General features: G+C 42.5%; 1 protein-coding gene across 7 annotated transcripts in view; it reads left to right on the top strand.

Annotated features, from left to right (window-relative positions):
• ralgps1 (Ral GEF with PH domain and SH3 binding motif 1) overlaps window positions 1-20,178 on the top strand; it is a 650,997-nt gene that overhangs the window by 532,681 nt on the left and 98,138 nt on the right. For all 7 annotated transcript variants that reach the window (XM_068012423.1, XM_068012421.1, XM_068012419.1 and 4 more), the window contains one exon: window positions 10,554-10,621. In XM_068012423.1, the coding sequence (XP_067868524.1) occupies window positions 10,554-10,621 (68 nt within the window). The remainder of the gene's footprint in view (window positions 1-10,553; window positions 10,622-20,178) is intronic.

The raw sequence follows: 20,178 nt of genomic DNA, 5'->3' as shown, positions 1-20,178 counted from the left end.
TGTTGGTTCCCTCACCACCTGCCGCAGGCCCAGTCTGGCATATATGACCTTTAGGAATAGCCCAGTTCGGTCAGTAGTGGTGCTACTGATCCACACTTGGTGATGGACATTGAAGTCCCCCACCCAGAGTACATTCTGTGCCATTGCCACCCCAAGTGCTTCTTTCAAATGGTGTTCGACGTGGAGGAGTACTGATTCATCAGCTGAGGTGGGGCAGTAGGTGGTAATCAGCAGGAGATTTCCTTGCCTATGTTTGACCTGATGCCATGAGACTTCAGGGGGTCCGGAGTCAATTTTGAGGACTGCAAAGGCAACTCCCTCCTGACTGTATTCCACTGGCCTTCCACCTCTGCTGGGTCTGTCCTGCCGGTGAGACAAGATATATCCAGGGATAGTGACGATGATGTCTGGGACACTGGATGACAAGGGGTTGGATTTGACAACCCTGCTGATGCGGCAGAGGATTTTCACCCTTTTTTTATAAATGTTTACTCTTGGTGAAGGTAAAGACAGACCAAAGCAGGCCTTGAACCCACCACCAGACAAAGATGCTGCTGCCTGGGCAACATCGTGGTATTCATTATGGCTGATGTCTTGTCTGGTTCAGACAGAGAAGCTACCGTCTCTGGGGAAACTAAATTCATTCCGTCTTTGCTTTGAAAGGAAGATACACTAACATTTCCAACGCTGCTACTCGCTGTGGTCACTGAAAATATTACTGATGCAGAATGGAGAGATTCTGCTTTGCTGGAAAAGATATTGAAAAAATTTGCTCTTCAAGTCGTGTCTCACACACAGGAGTGGGCAATAACTCCATTGCAGTCAGCCTGTATAGCAATTCTACATGTATTTATAATTAAAAATATCATAGAGTAAATTCATAAAAGGAAAAGATCATGAAAATTTGTAATCTGGCGTTTCCTTACCTCTTTGTGAGCAACCTCCAGTGGTCTCTTTATAAACAGCTGGTTAGTCCTCTTAAGACCTGGAGGAACTCCGCCAGCCGATGAACTGTTTCATATTGGGGTCCTAAAACTGGCGTTTGGACCCCCGATTTGCCTGTTTGAGGCACCTAACGCCTGTTCCAGGTGAGCATCTTGCTTACTGGAATCTGGCACATTTCCAGGGCAGTGCACAACTTTAATTTTTCACCCAAAAAAATGGGCACAACAATACTTAGCTTCTCCTCCTTGATATTGACTCGCAGATTGACACCCCCAAATTAATTCAGAGAAAGAACTTGTATCTATATAGAGCCTTTTATGTTTTTTTTTAGAGATACAGCACTGAAACAGGCCCTTCGGCCCACCGAGTCTGTGCCGACCATCAACCACCCATTTATACTAATCCTACACTAATCCCATATTCCTACCACATCCCCTCCTGTCCCTATATTTCCCTACCACCTACCTATACTAGGGGCAATTTATAATGGCCAATTTACCTACCAACCTGCAAGTCTTTTGGCTGTGGGAGGAAACCGGAGCATCCGGAGGAAACCCACGCAGACACAGGGAGAACTTGCAAACTCCACACAGGCAGTACCCAGAATTGAACCCGGGTCGCTGGAGCTGTGAGGCTGCGGTGCTAACCACTGCACCACTGTGCCGCCCCAAACCCAGGACCATGATAAGTCCACAAACATGATAACCAGACAATCTGTTTTTAGATAACCTAATTTTATGTGATGTTGGTTGAGGAATAAATACTGCCGAGGTCGCCAGGGTTAACTTCATTGTTTTTCGAAATAGAGCCATTGGTTCTGTCTTGCAGGCCCCCACCTGCCAAGAATGAGGCACATTAATTTTGTCATGAACATTGATTTTTAACTGTTGCTAGAGCAAGAAAATGCCTTGTTAAACAGATTAGCTTTAGATTAGATTAGAGATACAGCACTGAAACAGGCCCTTCAGCCCACCGTGTCTGTGCCGAACATCAACCACCCATTTATACTAATCCCACACTAATCCCATATTCCTACCAAACATCCCCACCTGTCCCTATATTTCCCTACCACCTACCTATACTAGTGACAATTTTATAATGGCCAATTTACCTATCAACCTGCAAGTCTTTTTTGGCTTGTGGGAGGAAACCGGAGCACCCGGAGAAAACCCACGCAGACACAGGGAGAACTTGCAAACTCCACACAGGCAGTACCCGGAATCGAACCCAGGTCCCTGGAGCTGTGAGGCTGCGGTGCTAACCACTGCGCCGCAGCTGTGGCTGGAAAAGGCATTTGCATATTAACAGACGGTGCTTGTGTAGACAAAGGACCATTCCCTGACACATTCAACCCACAATGGATGTTGATCACAGTGAGGAGGTGGGGAAGCGCATTCCAGGGCCTGCTGGAGTGATGCAATCCACAGGGGCCAGGACTGGTTGGACCAGCTGGTCACATGACTAACTAGCTGTTCCAGGGGTCTTTTGAACTAGCCCCAGAGAGTTTGACCTGAGAAAGCCTGTTTGCTCCTGGACTGAGAAGATCTCTCCTGTCTGCTCCCATCTCTTTCTCAGAAGCCTTTGAATCCACTGAAGACATGAACCCCAAGAGAGAAAAGTCTCCTACAGTGAACAAGGTTTAAGAAGAATACTGGGTCCCAATGAAAAACAAGATCTACCTACAATCAAGGACTCTACAGTGAGCTTGAAGAACCGTAACAAAAACTCTTCAGATATTGCCTCAAACGTTTCTACTTTATTTTTCTTCTGCTCTTTTCTGTCTCTATTTGCATGTGTGTATCACAGATGCATGCTAGCGTGGGCGCGTCATGTACCGTAGCTGTCAACCGAATTAGAGTTTAAGTTCAAGTTTAATAAATTTCAACTTTTCTTCTTTAAACCTAAGAAAGTCTGTTTGTATTGGTTTCTTTGCCTTATAATTTGAAAGCGCTGAACAAGAATTCACCAAGGGGGGAGCTAAAAACAGTGTGTTTAAAATTAAATCCTGTTACGGTAAGACCAGGTGACGGCTGAGAGGGAACTCTAGACACCTTTCTCACCTGGTCATAACAGAAATTTGTGGGCTACTGTCCTGTATTTTACTCACAGACAAACGAGAGAAATTGGAAGTGGGAAGCCAAATTTTTCCCAATTAAAAAAGAGCAAGATTAATACAGGTTTTCTTGTAGTTGTGTTTGCTTGAATACTAATATGTCTGCAACTAAAGCTGGTAGCTACCCAAGCCAGGGTGAAGTAACTTGGGCTAAGTTAAAAGCACTGTCTATGGAGGAGTTGAGGAAAATTGCTGAGCAGTGTGTGATCACTGTACGTGGCAAGGCTAGGAAGTCTGAACTCCTAAGACTGGTGGCCAACCATTTTTCCCTTGAATCTGAAGAAGCAGAAACAAGGTTAAAAGTAGATCCCAACAGGGTATTGCTAGCAAAGTTACAATTGGAACAGAGGAAACTTGAATTACAGGAGAGGGAGAAAGAAAGAGCCTTCCAGATGGAACGTGAAGAAAATAAAAGGCAGGAGAGAGAGAGAGAAAGAATATTCCAGAAAGAATGCAAAGACAGAGCTGAAGAAACTTGAGTTAACTAGGGGGCAACAGAGTAACCCCAGTGAAAGCATGGCCAATATGGGGGAGCATAATTCAAGGCTGGGTACAGAATTTTAAAACTAGTTCAACTAATTCCAAAATTCAATGAGGAAGATGTAGAAGCATTTTTGTTTCCTTTGAGAAACTGGCAAGGCAGCTAAATGGTCAGCTGAGATCTGGCCTCTTTAATGCAAAGCAAGCTAACTGGGAAAGCCCATGAAGTTTATTCCCTGTTGCCCGATGAGAGTTTATCAAATTATGAACTGACCAAAATTGCTATCCTCGGGGCATACGAATTAGTACCCGAAGCCTATCGCCAAAAGTTTAGAACCCTCAAGAAGCAAGCTAATCAAGCTTATCTGGAGTTTGAAAGAAGTAAGCAGCTGGCTTTTGACCAGTGGCTGAGGGCTCTTAAAGTACAGCTCAGCTATGAGAATCTCAGAGAAGTAATTTTGTTAGAGGAATTTAAAAACTCTCTCCCACTCTTAATAAAGACCCATGTAGAGGAGCAGCAGGTTCAGAGAGCCCGGCAAGTGACCGTTCTGGCCGACGAGTTTGCTTTAATTTATAAGTCGGTTTCCCAAGGGAAAACCTTTCCTAGTCACCCCCACGACTCTGAAAAGTACAAAGGGTGGGAAGGTGATAGAAGCCCAAGCAGTCCTGAGAGAGAAAGGAAAGCAGGAGACACAGGGGGTCCTTCTCTAGCTGAAAAGGAAGGTGCTGTGAGCAAGAGTGAGACCCAGAGACCTGTGTGCTTTCATTATAATAAAGCAGGTCATTTAAAAGCTGATGGCTGGAAACTGAAGGGAAAACCTGTAGGGTTAATCAGGGCACACCTGCTCAGTGAAGAAGCCAGCCTGATGGAAAGCACAGCAGAACAGGCCGTGGCTTTAACTGCTGTAAGAGTGAGACCCAGGAGTCTTACTACTACAAGTGCAGGAGAAGTTAATAGGATTCCTGAAGGTTATCAGGGTTTTGTGTCTGAAGGGAAAGTAAACCCCATACCCCTTGAATTGGAAAGCGGTGAGCAAGGATTCACCAAGGGGGAGCTAAAAACATGGTGTGTTTAAAATTAAACCCTGTTATGGTAAGACCAGGTGAAGGCTGAGAGGGACCCCCTAGACACCTTTCTCACCTGGTCATAACAGTTCTTTTATGTATACCTGAGAAAGCAGACGGTTTAACATCTCTTCTGAGAGATGGCAATTCTGACTGTGTCACCCTGCTTCACTGCTGCACCAGAGAGTCTGCTGAGATTTTACTCTGAAATCTCTTTATGGGATTTGAACCCACAACCTTCTGGCCTCAGAGGCAAAGAGTGCTCTCTCTCCTGTTATCTAACTTTTATCATAAACAAAAACAGAAAATGCTGCAAACATGCAGCAGTCCTGTCAGCAGCAGTGAAGAGAAAAGACATGCGAATATTTCAGGTACAATCTTTTTTCTGACACTCACAGACCAGCTGTGTATTTCCAGGATTTTCTGTTTATGTTTCAGATTAGCTGCATTTTCTTTTTGGTCGTAATATGATCATAATCCTGGTCTGGGTTGGTTGGTCAATCAGTCTTGTTAAAAACACTTCTTGTGAGGAAAGACATGCAGCAAAATTCAAACCCAGTAATAGCATGGCAGTGTATATGGAAAATATGAATTACAACGGCAAAACATGAAAAGAGAAAATCAGTAATGGCAAAGAAATGGAAATATTTATCTTTATTAAAAAAAGCTAGTTGTGAAAGACTGTAACACAATCTTTGAATCAGGATGTTGTTTAAGAAATTATTTTCTGGTTTATATTGTTCAAACCCCTGAAGTGCATCACAACATGACCCCCTCTCAAGCTGTTTGGTTTATAAAATAGCACAAGAAAGACTTTCTTTCAATGTGGTTTACGTATTACATACAATCGACAGTACAGAAGCAGGCCATTCGGCTCAATTGGTCTATGCTAGTTGTTACGACCAAGGCAGGAGGAGTGCACTGTTAACTCAGTCCCACTTCTCCACAGGTCACAGCATATATTTACATTTTCCCATTTACCGAAAGTCAATCAGATACTCTATTTGTTCCCAGAATAAAGCACACCAAGCAGGTTTATTTAATAAACAACAAAATTATCCATTTATTATAAAACAAGTCTTAACCAATAATTAAGTAAACATATACGCAAATTGAAACATTAAAGTTACTTATTTTTTTATCCTAGCCCTCACACACTCACATACAGAACCGGTTAACCGGGAAAAAAAGGGATTTTTGTTTACAGCTGTTACCAAGAAATAGAAGGAATAAAAAAAAACTTATGTTTATAGAAGGAATGGAAGCCCTTTGTTTGGTGAGGTGTCCCAAAGGCAAATAGGTGGCAGTCACTAGGAATCTTTCCAGGCAATGTTGATGAACAGTCTGGGTAGGCTTTCAAAGATATTCAGCGCAGTAGGCTTCACATAGTTCTTACATCAGGTGTGCAACAACAAAGGTTTCAAATCTAACACATTCGATGCAAAACTCTTTCAAAGATGTAAAGTTTTCTGGGAATGTGGGATTTCTTCAAATACAGGAGGTAATAGTACAACTTGATACAGGTTTTGCTTTTCAAGAGCAAGATAAGCAGGGTGGTCTTCTCCTGGCCGGTCCATAAGCAAGCTCCGACTGCCTGTTTTTAGCCAAACCAACTGGCTTTTTTAACTGTTCAAAAATGAAACAAAAACCTTTCTAGAGGCAAGTCCTATGACACCATAAATCCTGACTTGTCAATAAGCAAATAGCTCTTAAGGCCAAAACACAACACCTTGCTGTTCTTTACAAACATGTGCCTTCCAGTAAAAACTTCTTTACTTGTCAGTCTTCTGTTGACCTTCCTTTTAAGAAAAACACCCTAAGTATATCTTCTTCAAGATTCCAGCATCTATGAAATCCTTTTCAGTTTTTAAAAATATAGATTCTCAAGTTTTTAACAAAAAATGGAAACCTTCGTAACATGGTGTTTTATGCACCTCACTAGCCTCATCCAAGGTTTCCCCAAAGTAACACAACTGGGCTTGTGCTCGGTTTGCAGTCATGATGTCCAAATGGAGCAGCATGGAAAGAAACTTAGCAATAAAACCTAGAACATGAAAAGAGACTGGCAGCAAGCATTAAAGGAAATCCCAAAGTTTTCGATAGGCCTATAAATAGTAAAAGTGTGGTAAAAGGAGGAGTGGGGCTGATTATGGACCAGAAAGGGGATTTACACATGGAGGCAAAGGGCATAACTGAGGAATTAAATGAATACTTTACATCTGTCTTTACCAAGGAAGAAGGTGCAACCCAGACAATGTTGAAAGAGGAGGTACGGCAGACACTAGAGGGGTTTAAAATTGATAAAGAAGTAGTATTAGATAGGTTGTCTGTACTTAAAGTGGATAAGGCACCAGGGCCGGATGAAATGCATCTAAGGATACTGAGGGAAGTGAGGGTGAAATTCGCAGAAGCTCTGGCCATAATTTTTTAGTCTTCCTTAGACTCGGGGGTGGTACCAGAGGACTGGATAATTGCAAACGTTACACCCTTGTTCAAAAAAGGGTGTAAAGATAAGCCCAGAAACTACAGGCCATTCAGTTTAACTTCGGTGGTGGGAAAACCAGAAAAAATAATTCTGGACAAAATCAGAACACATGGACAAATGTAAGTTCATTAAGGAAAGCCAGCATGGATTTCTTAAGGGAAAATCATGTTTAACTAACTTGCTGGAGTGTTTTGAGGAGGTAGTAGAGAGGGTTGATCAGGGCAATGCTGTTGATGCGGTGTACATGGACTTTCAAAAGGCATTTGATACAGTGCCACACAACAGACTTGTGAGCAAACTTGTAGCTCATGGAATAAAAGAGACAGTAGCAACATAGATACGAAATTGGCTGAGTGACAGGAAACAGAGAGTCGTGGTTAATGGATGTTTTTCGGGCTGGAGGAAGGTTTGTAGTGGAGTTCCCCAGAGATCAGTGTTGAGACCCTTGCTTTTCCTGATATATATTAATGACCTAGACCTTGGTGTACGGGGCACAATTTCAAAGTTTGCAGATGATACAAAACTTGGAATCATTGTGAACTGTCAGGAGGATTATATAGAACTTCAAAAGGACATAGACAAGTTGGTGGAGTGGGCAAACTGGTGGCAGATGAAGTTCGACGTAGAGAAATGTGAAGTGATTCATTTTGGTAAGAAGAATATGGAGAGACAATAGAGAATAAAGGGTAAAATTCTAAGGGGGTGCAGGAGCAGAGGGACCTAGGTGTATATGCGCATAAGTCATTGAAGGTGGCAGGACAGGTTGAGAGAGCAGTTAATAAAGCGTACAGTATCCTGGGCTTTATTAATAGGGGCATAGAGTACAAGAGCAAGGAAGTTATGTTGAATTTGTATAAGACGCTAGTTCGGCCTCAGCTGGAGTATTGCGTCCAATTCTGGGCACCACACTTGAGGAAAGACATGAAGGCGTTTGAGAGAGTACAGAAAAGACTCACAGGAATGGTTCCAGAGATGAGGAATTTTAGTTATGAAGATAGATTGGAGAAGTTAGGACTGTTTTCCATGGAGAAGAGAAGGCTGAGAGGTGATTTGATAGAGGTATTCAAAATCATGAGGGGTCTGGACAGAGTAGATCGAGAGAAACTATTCCCACTCGTGAAAGGATCAAGAATGAGAGGGCATGGATTTAAAGTATTTGGTAAGAGAAGCAAAAGTGGTATGAGGAAATACGTTTTTCATCAGCGAGTGGTTAAGGTCTGGAATTCACTGCCTGAGAAAGTCGTGGAGGCAGGTTCAGTTGAAGTATTCAAAAGGGAATTAGACATTTATATGAAAAGGAAGAATGTGCAGGGTTATGGGGAGAAGGCAGGGGAATGGAACTGAGGGAGTTGCTCTTTCAGAGAGGCGGTGCAGACACGATGGGCCGAATGGCCTCCGTCTGCACTGTAACGATTCTGTGAATGGGCCTGTGCTGGGAGCCTGCATAAATTAGAAGGTCTGCAGGGGGTCATGAGGCATCCTGAAAAAACAGGGACGCAAGTTCATTGCGGTATTTTAAGAAATGTTCCCAGCCAAACAATATTCAGCAGCAGCCAGAAAGCCCCAGTGCTTGTATCTGGCAGCTATGCTCCCATTTGTTGTTCATTCCCATTTAATTATTGCCAAGGTTGGGGGAGTGGGCAGGGCCTACACCAGGGGTATCCGGGCAAAGTGGCCCTGGTCAGGGAAACAATATGCTCTTCCCTTTATAAACACAGAGGACCTTCAGTGTCTTGCACTAGTACAAGTGCCTGGTTATGCCTACTGAGGAAAATCAGCCCTCATAATTCTTAGTTATACAGCTCGTGGTAGCTTTGTATTTCGCAACCTTTGTCATGGGATAATGCAACTTTTATTGAAAGAAACTAAACTGTATTTCATCAGATGTGTTTTTTAAGAGTTTCGATTTTGATATGACACTAATCCTTTTAAAAGCATGTGATCATGAAAGATCTCATTTTCATCCTGGACTGTATATTGTGTTAGCTACTTTCAGCTGACATGACGATCGGATGCTGGAGTTGGTCTCAGAAATTCTGGGTTACGGAAGGGAGAACATTCCGAGTTCCTACCTCGGGTTCCCAACTCTGGCTGGACATATTCCTGGAGGAGTCATCGCATGACCGCTTGCCTCCAGCCAACCCACCACCACACTCCTGCCATTGGTCAGCCAACATGTCAATCCTCCCAGTGCCCCACCTTCTCACACTGATTGGAAAGCAAGTCAACACTTTATTACCTGATTGGATGATTGTTGACTGTCAGTCAAAGAGCCCTTTACACCCCCCAGATCCAATATTTTTATAACTCGTAAGCAATAGTGTTCAAAGAAAATTAAAAATAAAACAAGTTTTTGAATGCAACTTTGCTTTTTCTCTGGGGTTGCTGGAAGCAGTGTCCTGGACATTAGCGTTACATTCTGGAAGGTTCCAGGGCATTTCTGGAGGGTTGGCAACCCTATTCCTACCCTGACACTATCTATCGACCTTGACTGAAAGGTGAGGACAGGATTGGGCTCAGCTCTGGTGTCCATTTTGGTCACTTGTGCAACTGTTACCTATGGAAACGTACCCCAACATGAGCTCACACCAGTGGAACCATATCTCTGTATAAACCAGCACTCGTGGAACCATACAGCAGGATCAGCACCAATGGAATGATATGCTACCGTGGAACTATATGCCAGCTTGAGCCAGCCAGAATCATTACTCAGGATGAGCCAGCAGTCTTGTAGCCGCTTCCCAGTATAAGCCAGAGCCTTCAGGGGCGGTTGCGGGTGGTGGAAATTGGAAGGAAAAGATAAAAGTGAGAAAGTAACAGAGATGTGAAACTGGTTTTGATGATCTAAGCTGGTCACGCAATATTGATTTGTTCAAATGTGCAAAGGTCACAGGAAAAATAATAACCATTATTTAAATGAATGTGACATATTGTCAGTGAAATCATTGTACCAAGGCGTCAATTGAAAAGAAAACTGTATTTTTTTTTGCATCTCTAGAAAAGGCAGTAGACTTCCCACATTTCAGAATATGTCCTCTAAGCTGTACCCTCCTGTCCAAAATAAATATTTCAACCTTAATGGATTCCATTTTTGCATGGGTATTGATCAGTGTCTCTGGTGTCTGCGGACCCCCTGGGGGTCCGTAGAGACTTCCCAGGGGGTAAACAAAATAGTGATAATGTGATTACTGATCCATTCAAAAATATAAAGTCTCAGAATCATCAACTACAGGAAGTTCTGACTGGGACAATTGAGATCAGATGTGTGTTCTATGCTTGATGTTCCAAAGAAGAACAAATGTCTTTACAATCAACCTATTTGATATTCATTGAGAGAAATTATGAGCTTCCTGCTTCTCCCTTGGAGGAAAAGTGAACATTTTCTGTTTTCCTTTCTGTGATCAATGAGCCTACACAGATTTAACTGAAGGCCTGTTTTTTTTCCTCTTTTCCCTTGATATACAGATTATCTTTGAAGATAGAACCAGGGAACAGTTCTCCACGCCTGGTCTCTTCTAAAGAGGACCTAGCAGGTAAGAAATGGATTTAAGAAATAAATCCGCAATGGGTTTCTCTGGCAGCAAATCTGAAGTCGCCATGCCAAATTGTCTGTGAAGTTATACTTTGTATTTCACACACAAAGTATCTGAAAAGGCTGACTGAATTACTTCACCAACATGTCCTGCCTGCCTTAATGATTGGAATTTATTCTTTTCCCCCAAGTCAGGTTCCAACAAACGTAATATGATTAAATCAGGCAAAAAGAGCAATGTGCTAAACAGGCGTAGATTTCTTTACAACTCATGGCTGATTTTGAAACTTATTCATGACTTTTGATGTGCATAATGTTCTGAGTATTGAACTGTAGGTTAATCGAGGCCATTGGAATCCTTGAACTAAAGCCCGACTGTTTTGAAGGTTCCGGCGCTATCTTGGTCTCTGTTAATCAATGCAAAGCATCCAAAAAAAAACAACAAAAGTTTAGTTGTTTGGTGAACAGTAAGTTCCTGGTGCATAATATATAGGGTTCAAAATACAAGCATTTGTTGAGCACACAGACTGGGATTCGGGACATTGAATCACAAAAAGGAATACAAGTGATTTTCTACACAGGTATCTATATTTTTATAAATTATTGGAATGGCCCGATAGTTTTGCTTTCCCCCTGCAAAATAATTCCTTTATTCTGCTTCCATGTAAGTCATGGAGAGTATTTTCTGCAGTAATGGCATCAATCAAAGTAATTTTCACATTGGAGTTAAGTGCTGTTAACGTTGCTATCATTTTTAGACCATAATGTGTATACATATTGTAACTGTAATGGATGGTTTGCAGTAAGTAATGAGTATAGGTTAATTGAGACGGTCCAAAGGGATTCAGAAAGCACTTGCATTTGTTCTCATGGTTTATGGTGTCACTGAGAGCTGGTTAAATTACAGCTTAATTGCTGCCTTTTAACAGTTCCTGGTTAGGAAGAGGAAGTATGAGTCATTTCCTAGCTTGGGGAGTCCCCTTTAAGTCCCTCAGTTCCCAGCACGGTTGCTCGGCAGCTCAATGTTAAATGATGGAGATACCTTTGGTAGAAAGAAGTAAGTCGTCAAATGTTTGAACAATAACAGGTGCTGAAGAAAGGAGTCACAATCAGAAAGAGACATACTGCAGCACCTTTGTCTCGAGTCTCAGAGATTCTAGACCTCTGTTTATACTGTGTAGTAACCGTTTATTGCTAGGAGCTGATTCCATTAGAGTGGCACTTTATACAAAAGAAGACTATAAACCATGACTTGTGGCTTTGCATATGTTGTAGTAAACCCCATGTCTTGGGAAGCACTATTGAGCCCTGTCTTTGTGCCTTTTTTACAGAACCAGTCACAGCTAATTTGGTGTGCTTTCAACAAAAGATTTATTTACATTTAAAAAATATCCAAAATATCTGATTTCCAGACATTTACTAGCTGGCTGTAGGGTCTGGTATTCTTCAGATGTGCTACTGATCATTAGATCAGGGGGTTAAGTTTTGCTAATCCAAGAGATAATAGATCCATTTAGGGAATTGTGATCCACTCCAGAGACACAGAGTGGATAGGGGGGCGGCTGATTTATCATTGATCATGTCAGTGCAGAAGCCCATGTTCCCGCAAATATCACAGAGGATACAATATGCCAAGTAATACATTGAATGGCATTGCCAGAAAACACACAGCCAATGCCACAATCCTCACTTGTGCTCTCAGTGGTGTACAAACCCCTACACAGTTTCTTAGCACAATTGCAATAGTCCCACAGCCAATCATGCCCCATAAAATAATTTTATCCAGGTGCCATTTAACGGGATGGTACTCCCTCACTGAGCTTCGAGTAATGGGAGCTGGTCGCTGCAATTTGAGCTTGGAGTTCAGTGTGCTCAATTCATGATGCTACTTTATATCTTTCACTTGCAATAGACAGAAAATAAGATAGGCTGCAATTACTTTGCATTGACCTCCACGCCCAAATTATTGTCTTATGCGACTGTACCAAAGCTCTGCAGCTACAACTTGCATTTAGATAGCACCCTTGACATAACAAAACGTCCAAAGGCATTCACAGGAGCATTAGCAAACAAAATTTGACACTGCACCACTTAAGGAGATATGAGGACAGGTGACCAAGAACCTTATCAAAGAGTAAAGTTATATGGAGCATCTTAAAGGAGGAGGGAAAGGTAGAGAGATTTAGGGAGGAAATTCCAGAGGTTAGTGCCTGGGCATCTGAAGGCACGGCCACCAGTAGTGGGGTGATGAAAATCAGGGGCACCCAAGGCCAGAATTGGAAAAGTGCAGAGTTCTGGCAGAGCTATGGTGTTGGAGGAAGTTACAGAGGTAGGGAGGGAGGGAGTGAGGCCATGGAGGGATTTGAAAATGAGGATGAAAATTTTAAAATCGAGGCATTGTTGGATCAGACCCCAGTGTAGGTCAGTTAGCACAGGGGAGATGGGTGGACAGGACTTGGAACAAGTTAGGACCCGGGCAGCAGAATTTTGGAATGAGCTCAAGCCTATGGAAGTGGGAGATGTGCTAGGAGAGTATTGTTAGAGTATGAGTGTAAAAGTGTAAAATTGCCTGTAGTGAATGTCGAAGCTTCCAGGATGTGTTTGTGGGATATTGTTCAGTATCAAATCACTTGTCTTGTCAGTTGCAATGTGGAACTATCAAATAGTCTGACTGTTGAGAGTTGTTCCCGCAAATCACACAGAGGATACAACATGCCAAGTAATACATTGAATGACATTGCCAGAAAACACACAGCCAATGCCACAATCCTCACTTGCACTCTCAGTGGTGTACAAAACCAACCTTTCAGGAAAGTTGAGGTATTTTTGGATTAAACCCAGAGGTAAACAAGCAGCTGAGCAGGTTAGTCTCGCCTTCTTAGTAGACAGAGTGGCATCAATGCCCACTCGTGTGCTAAAGAGAGAACGTTGGAAAATTAATAACTAGTATATTGCATAGTATTGCAATGGGCAACGTCCTGACTCAGTGAAGAGGAAAGGAAAATGAGGAGGGCAGTTGGACACAGCAGGAAGCTGAACACTGCAGGCAGAAAGATGGGTTGTTGGAGGTCTCATTGGGCAGTTCTTCTCGTTCCAGTAAATTCCGCAAATGGAGGCAAATACTTCAATTTGGACTTGTATTCAGTGGTGGAAACACATTCTTTACCTGAGAGTGGCCAGAATGTGGAACTTGCTACCACATGGATTGGGTAAAGTGAATAGCATAGATACATTTAAGGGGAAGCTAGTTCCGTACATAGGGAGAAATGAAGAGAAGGATAGGCTGATAGGATTAAGATAACATAAGATTGTGGAGCATAGACCAGTTGAGCTATAGGGCCTGTTTCTGTGCTGTCATTTCTACAGATTTCTAGTTGCTTTTGTTGTGTAGATTTTGCTAAGAACTGAATACCCTGAGTTTTCTTCTCGTAGAATTGCACAGAAATTATAAAACAAACAGGCTATTCAGCCCAACCGTGTTGGTGTTTATCCTTCACACGAGCAGTTGCCCTAATCCCATGTGCCTGCTATCTTTCAAAGATTTATTTATCTATTACACGTTTACAGAATCTCTGCATCAATCACTAACTCTGGTAATTCATTCCACTATCTCACTCTGTGAAAAAACATTTCTCTCTTCTCTGTCATATATCTGTTATGTTTTATCGATACCTATGTTCTTTTCAATCGAGGCCCTTCAATTACAGGAAACAATGTGTTTCTATCTACTCTGTTCATTCCTTCATAATTTTAAATGGTTGGCCACACCATCCTCCTGCAACGCCTTTCCACTGTTGTCCAGTGGGGAGGCCTGCACTCATCTGGTTCCCTTCTTACCTATCCATTCAGAGCTAGGGAATCACCTGCAATGGCTTGTCCTTCCACTCCCGCACCCTTACCTCTGGTGTTCCCCAAGGATCTGTCCTTGGCCCTCTCCTATTTCTCACCTGCATGCTGCCCCCGAGTGACATCGTCTGAAAACAGTCAGATTCCACATGTATGCTGACGACACCTAGTTCTACATCAAAACCACCCCTCTTGATCCCTCCACTGCCTCTAAATTGTCTGACTGCCTGTCGGAAATCCAGTACAGTATAAACAAAATTTTCCTCTAACTAAATATTGGGAAGACCGAAGCCATTGTCTTCCGTCCTTGCTACAAACTCCATTCCCTGGCTACAGACTCCATCCATCTCCCAGGCAATGGTTTGAGGCTGAACGAGACTGTTCACGACCTTGGTGTTGTATTTGACCCTGAGATGAGCTTCCGACCACATATACACACCATCACTAAGACCGCCTGTTTCCACTTTTGTAACATTGCCCAACTCTGCCCTGGCCTCAGTTCATCTGCTACTGAAACCCTTATCCATGACTTTGTTACCTCTAGACTTGACTATTACGAAGTAGTCATGGTCGGCCTTCTATTTTCACCCTCTGTACACTTCAGGTTGTTCAAAACTGTGTTGCAAGCGTCCTAACTTGCATCAAGTCTCATATGCTCAATGACCTATATTGGCTCTCAGTTAAGCAATACCTCAATTTTAAAATTCTCATCCTTGTTTTGCAATCCCTCCTTGGACTCACTGTTCCCGATCTCTCTCATCTCCTCCAGCCCAACAACCCTCCGAGATCTGCCCTCTAATTCTGGCCTCTTGCGCATCCCCGATTTTGATCACTCCACTGTTGGCGGCCGTGTCTGCTGTTGCCTGCACCCTAAGTTCTGGAATTCCCTCCCTAAACCTCTCCATCTCTACCTCTCCATCTCTCTTTCCTCCTTTAAGACTGTCCTTAAAACATACCCCTTTGACCAAGCTCATGTGGCTCAGTGTCAAATTTTCTTTGGTAATGCCCCTGTGAAGCACTTTGGGCCAACTTGCTACATTAAAGGTGCTTTAGAAATATTTGTTGTTGTTGTAGTAAACACCTCTGTTAAATCACCCTGTAATCTCTACTGTTGGAACAAAATTGGACCTTTTTTGGACAAACTTTGGAAATTTTTCAAGAATATCATTGGCTGTTACTTCTATTACTTTGGAGTCTTAATTCAGTCCACTACTGATGCCTACATATAATGTGACATTCCTTTGTTTACTATTTTACCGAGACTTTAACCCACTTAAAAAAAAATCAAGTTAATTCTGTATTAAGATAGAAGATGGAGGAGTGCTATGTGATTGCATTAATTGTTAGTCCCCTGATATCACTGGTTTTTGGCATTGAAGTTGTTGTAGAAATATGCATATAAACATATATCTAAACATATCTTATTGAATGGCGGGGCACGCTAGAGGGGCCGAATGGCCTACTTCTGCTCCTAATTCGTATGTTCATATACTGATTGTGCCACAGAGTGTGATTGGATTTCAAACGATAGGACACGACTGAATATTACTGTTTACAATTTCTTTAGCTATTATCATAATTATCTGTCAATTGGGGTTGACGTGGTATAATAAGCAAAAGCAACATCCTTTGATTTGGGATGAATGTTTCCTATCTCTCAACAATGCAACTCTTTGCAGTCAGCCATGGCTCAGTGGTAGCACTCTTGCCTTAGTCAGAATGTTGTAGGTTCAAATATCACTCCTGAAGCATGAGCACTTAGTCTAGGCTGACACTTCAATGCCAGTACTGAGGGAGTGCTGCACTGCTGCAGTTGTTAAACTGAGGCCCTATCTGCTTTCTCAAATGGATGGTATTATTTCGGAGAAGAGCAGGGGAGTTCTCCCTGGTCTCCTGGCCAGTATTTATACCTCAGTCAACATCACAAAAGCAGATTATCAGATCATTACCACATTACTGTTTGTGGGAGCTTGCTGTGTGCAAATTGGCTGCTGCATTTCCTACATTACAACAGTAACTGCACTTCAAGTGCCCTTCGTTGCCTGTAAAACAGTTTGGGATGCCCTGAGGTCATGAAAAGTGCGTCCTCCTTCTTTCATTCTTGCACATGATCATTTTGGCTGTCTTAAACCCACTCCTACCAAAGGACTACGACAAAAGTGCCCATTGCTCCGCACAAATTACTGCTAAATTACAGTAGGAGCTGTGGAATGACTGTGGGAAATGAAATAACACTCATGGCTGCAGAAGGGGGTCCTCTTCTGAATTTGGTTAGAGCATGTTGTTGATGCAGGGGAGAGTAAAATGATCAAGAATGTGATTCAATTTACTCGTGATCATTTAAAGTCTTGTTTATTGCACAAGAAAAATAGAATTATCACATAAATTGAAAGAAATGTATTTGAGTGAAGAGCAATTGACTGTACCAGGAACCTGGCAATGTGAGAGTCAGTCCATGGTTTTGACAACTTTCATCAGCAGTGATGAGCTTCATCTTGAGCCCAAAACTGAGCCAGAAAAGATATAGAAACGTTGGAACAAAAAACTGTTCTTTGATGTTTGATGTTCTTATGGTTTTATTCAAATTGGTAATTGTGAATAGCTAACACAGCACTTTTTCATTTCGCTACATTTCCTCTTAGAAGTGCAACGGGCAGGGCCAGGATTTTATCTGGGTGATGGCAGTCTTGACCACTGCTTAAAATGCTGGCAAGAGCCCCGTGCTACCTCCTTGGGAAGGCCCACCAAATCAAGTGCCAATTAGGCAATTAAGTGCACAGCGGCAGGCCTTCCCCTGTATCAAGCACCCCAGCGTTGGACGTCCCACCCTCAGAGCTGTCAGCCAATTGGAGGCTGGTAGCTCTTTACCTAAGCAGCACCACCATGGAGGTGGTGGCTGCTGCTGTTACTGGACTCACCAGAGGTGCTGGACCCAGGCCACAGGTAAGTCAGGGCGGGAAGAATTTCGCGGGGTGGAGATCGCAGGTAGGGGTTGTAGAGGGATCGGCAGCAAGGGCGGGGTGGGGGGGGGAGGGTGGTGATTCTCAGCCCCTGCATTTCCGATGCCAGCAAGCAACCCACACGGGCTTCCCATGCGGCAACAGGCCCATCCGCTGCCGCTGGGCTAATTCTGACAAAGGTGGATTGAGGCCCTTAACTGGGCATTAATTGTCCACTTAAGGGCCTCAATTAGCAGTGGGATGGTAAGGCGTTCACAGGCCTTCCCACCCTGGACTTAAATTAGGTGGAGGTGGGAAGGTGGCAGGGTCCTGCCCAATTATATGCTCTCCCCGCCTGCAAAGTCACTGCGGGGGAGAGCATAAAATTTCCTTCTAGTTGTCTGCAGACTAATATTTGTACCAGTCTTTCAGTTGTTTGAATCTGTAGTAACTTGAGGTGGAAAGTGTGCATTCAAGTTAATACAGTATCCAAAAATTTGTCTAGACAGCTTTCAATTTTCAGACAATCAAAACAGCTTCATATGGCTGGAAAAGTGAAATGACTTTTACTGCATTATAATAAACTCTTTGAATGGAGCAAATTATTTCAGCAGAGTGGTCATATTTCAACTCCTGGATGTTTAGCTTCCTGATCTATTACGTTGAACTTCGAGGCTCCTGTTACGTAATGAATGTCAGGTGCTGCATCTGTGGGAATTTACTGCATTGTATTTTTAATTACTAAGTTGTTTGAAATAATTTCAAAGTTGGCTCGAGGCACTTGGCAGCCGTTAGTCTTGTGGGTTACATCGTCATACTCCAATATGACTCTTGTTTACAATTAGATTACCGGTGCATCATTTATTGCAAGAAATTGGTTGGCTAGTTGTGATCAAAGAATGAATAATAAGTTCATTACTGAAAATCCTGGCTTTGTCTGCAGCTGCGAGTGGGGATGCCATGCACCATTCTCAACATTTGAGTAGATAACGAGACACTAGGGACAAGGTTTGTGAATAGCGTATATTCTTCAGGTTTGCAAAAAAATGCTGACACAGCACTAACTTGGCTTGTGGAACATTTTTGAAATAATTTTTCTTTTGTGTAGGAAAGGCAAGGGAGTGAAGCCAATGGCAGAAAGAACAAAAAAAAAACTCCATATTTCTAAACTCTGAGAATTCTCTTCTGTCTGCTCATTAATCTCTTTCGTCTTTAATTCCAAATCTATTAATCCTTTATCAGGCTTCACCAATGCAAACTTACACACATTTATGTGAACTGTGTATTTATGATTAGAACTAAGTAGCCTTAAGGGCTGAGGTGGATATGTTTTATAAGGTGTATAATTTTACCACAGGCTGGAGTGCAGGACACCCCATTCTATCTTGTGTATTAACTTATTAGGTTAAATTATTGGAGTAAATGATTTACGTGTAGTTGTGCTGCAGAACAGGTGCATCAATATGAGGCATACATCTATGTATCGTCCTACTTACGTAACCTCTCTAACTTTTTCCATACAGAACAAGCGTTACAGCGGCAACGTGAAACTTTTGGAAATGTTGATCAAGTACTTCTGTTTTATTCCAGAAAGCCAGTTAGTGAAGGATAGAACAGAAGCCAACCTTTACACATTTATTTACAGAGTTGCACATTACAAGCATATACCTCCTAAAACCACAGTTTTAGTTTGTGTCTATTTATTAGGGGCTCAAATGAATCCCCAGTTAATGGTCACCACCTGCATATAATTAAACACAATTAATATACAATTAATACTTCTGTCCATTACTTTAAATGACACAAACTGTACTTTGAGTGAAGCCTTGTTTCTATCAGTTCACACAAGGAAAAATTATAGATAACTTGGACCATTTCTGGAAGAGTACAGATAATATTTTAAGCAATATGCCAAAAAAGATCCTCAGTTGCTTAGAGGTCAAATTAATTTTAATGTCCGCACCACATATGTATTAAATATACTTCGCAATCATTGAGAACTCAAATTCTAACCGCCTCAGTAGCTGCATGCAGATTTACTATTTGTTTTTAGTATGTTGTCCTTTTACCTATTTCATTAATGTTTGATAGATTTATTTAATCTCTTCAGAAGAACCTTGGACACCTTATTAACATTTTATCAACTGGTCCTAGAACTTAAAGATGAGCCAACAGGCATCTTTGTAGCACCTTTCACATTCTCAGGACATCACAGAGTACTTCACAGCCAATTAGTTAATTATGAAGTGCAGTCTCTTTTGTTGCACAGAGAATACAGCAAACAATTTGCGCACAGCTTCTTCTTCCTTCTTCCTCCTTCTTCTTAGGCAGTCCCTCGGGAACGAGGATGACTTTCTTCCAGTCCAGGGTTGTGGGTCCTCAGGTGACTGAATCGTCCAATTCTGGATCCGCACACTCTGCCACAGGTGGTGTTTTGTGAAGAAAGTGGATGGGATGCTAGAAATTCTGAATGCTCCTTCCGCTGTTTGCACTCATTCGCTGCCAGGGCATGTTGACATTATTCGAACCGGCTGCTGCTTCTCCATTTTGGGCGGTCTCGGGCAAGAGATTCCCACAAATCACTGGAAATGTCACGTTATTTCAGGGAGATTTTAAGGACGTCTTTGTAGCATTTCCTCTGCTCTCCTGGTAACCTCTTGCAGTGACGGAGCTTGGAGTAGAAAGCTTGTTTTGGGAGTCTTGTGTCAGCCATGTGGACAATGTGGCCCGCCCAACATAACTGACTAGCCATGACCAGTGTCTCGACACTGGG

This window comes from Heterodontus francisci, chromosome 32, assembly GCF_036365525.1.
Source record: "Heterodontus francisci isolate sHetFra1 chromosome 32, sHetFra1.hap1, whole genome shotgun sequence".
Taxonomy (NCBI): Eukaryota; Metazoa; Chordata; class Chondrichthyes; order Heterodontiformes; family Heterodontidae; genus Heterodontus; species Heterodontus francisci.
The sequence above is the reverse complement of the archived record's forward strand: the minus strand, read 5'-3'. Positions and strand labels throughout refer to the sequence as shown.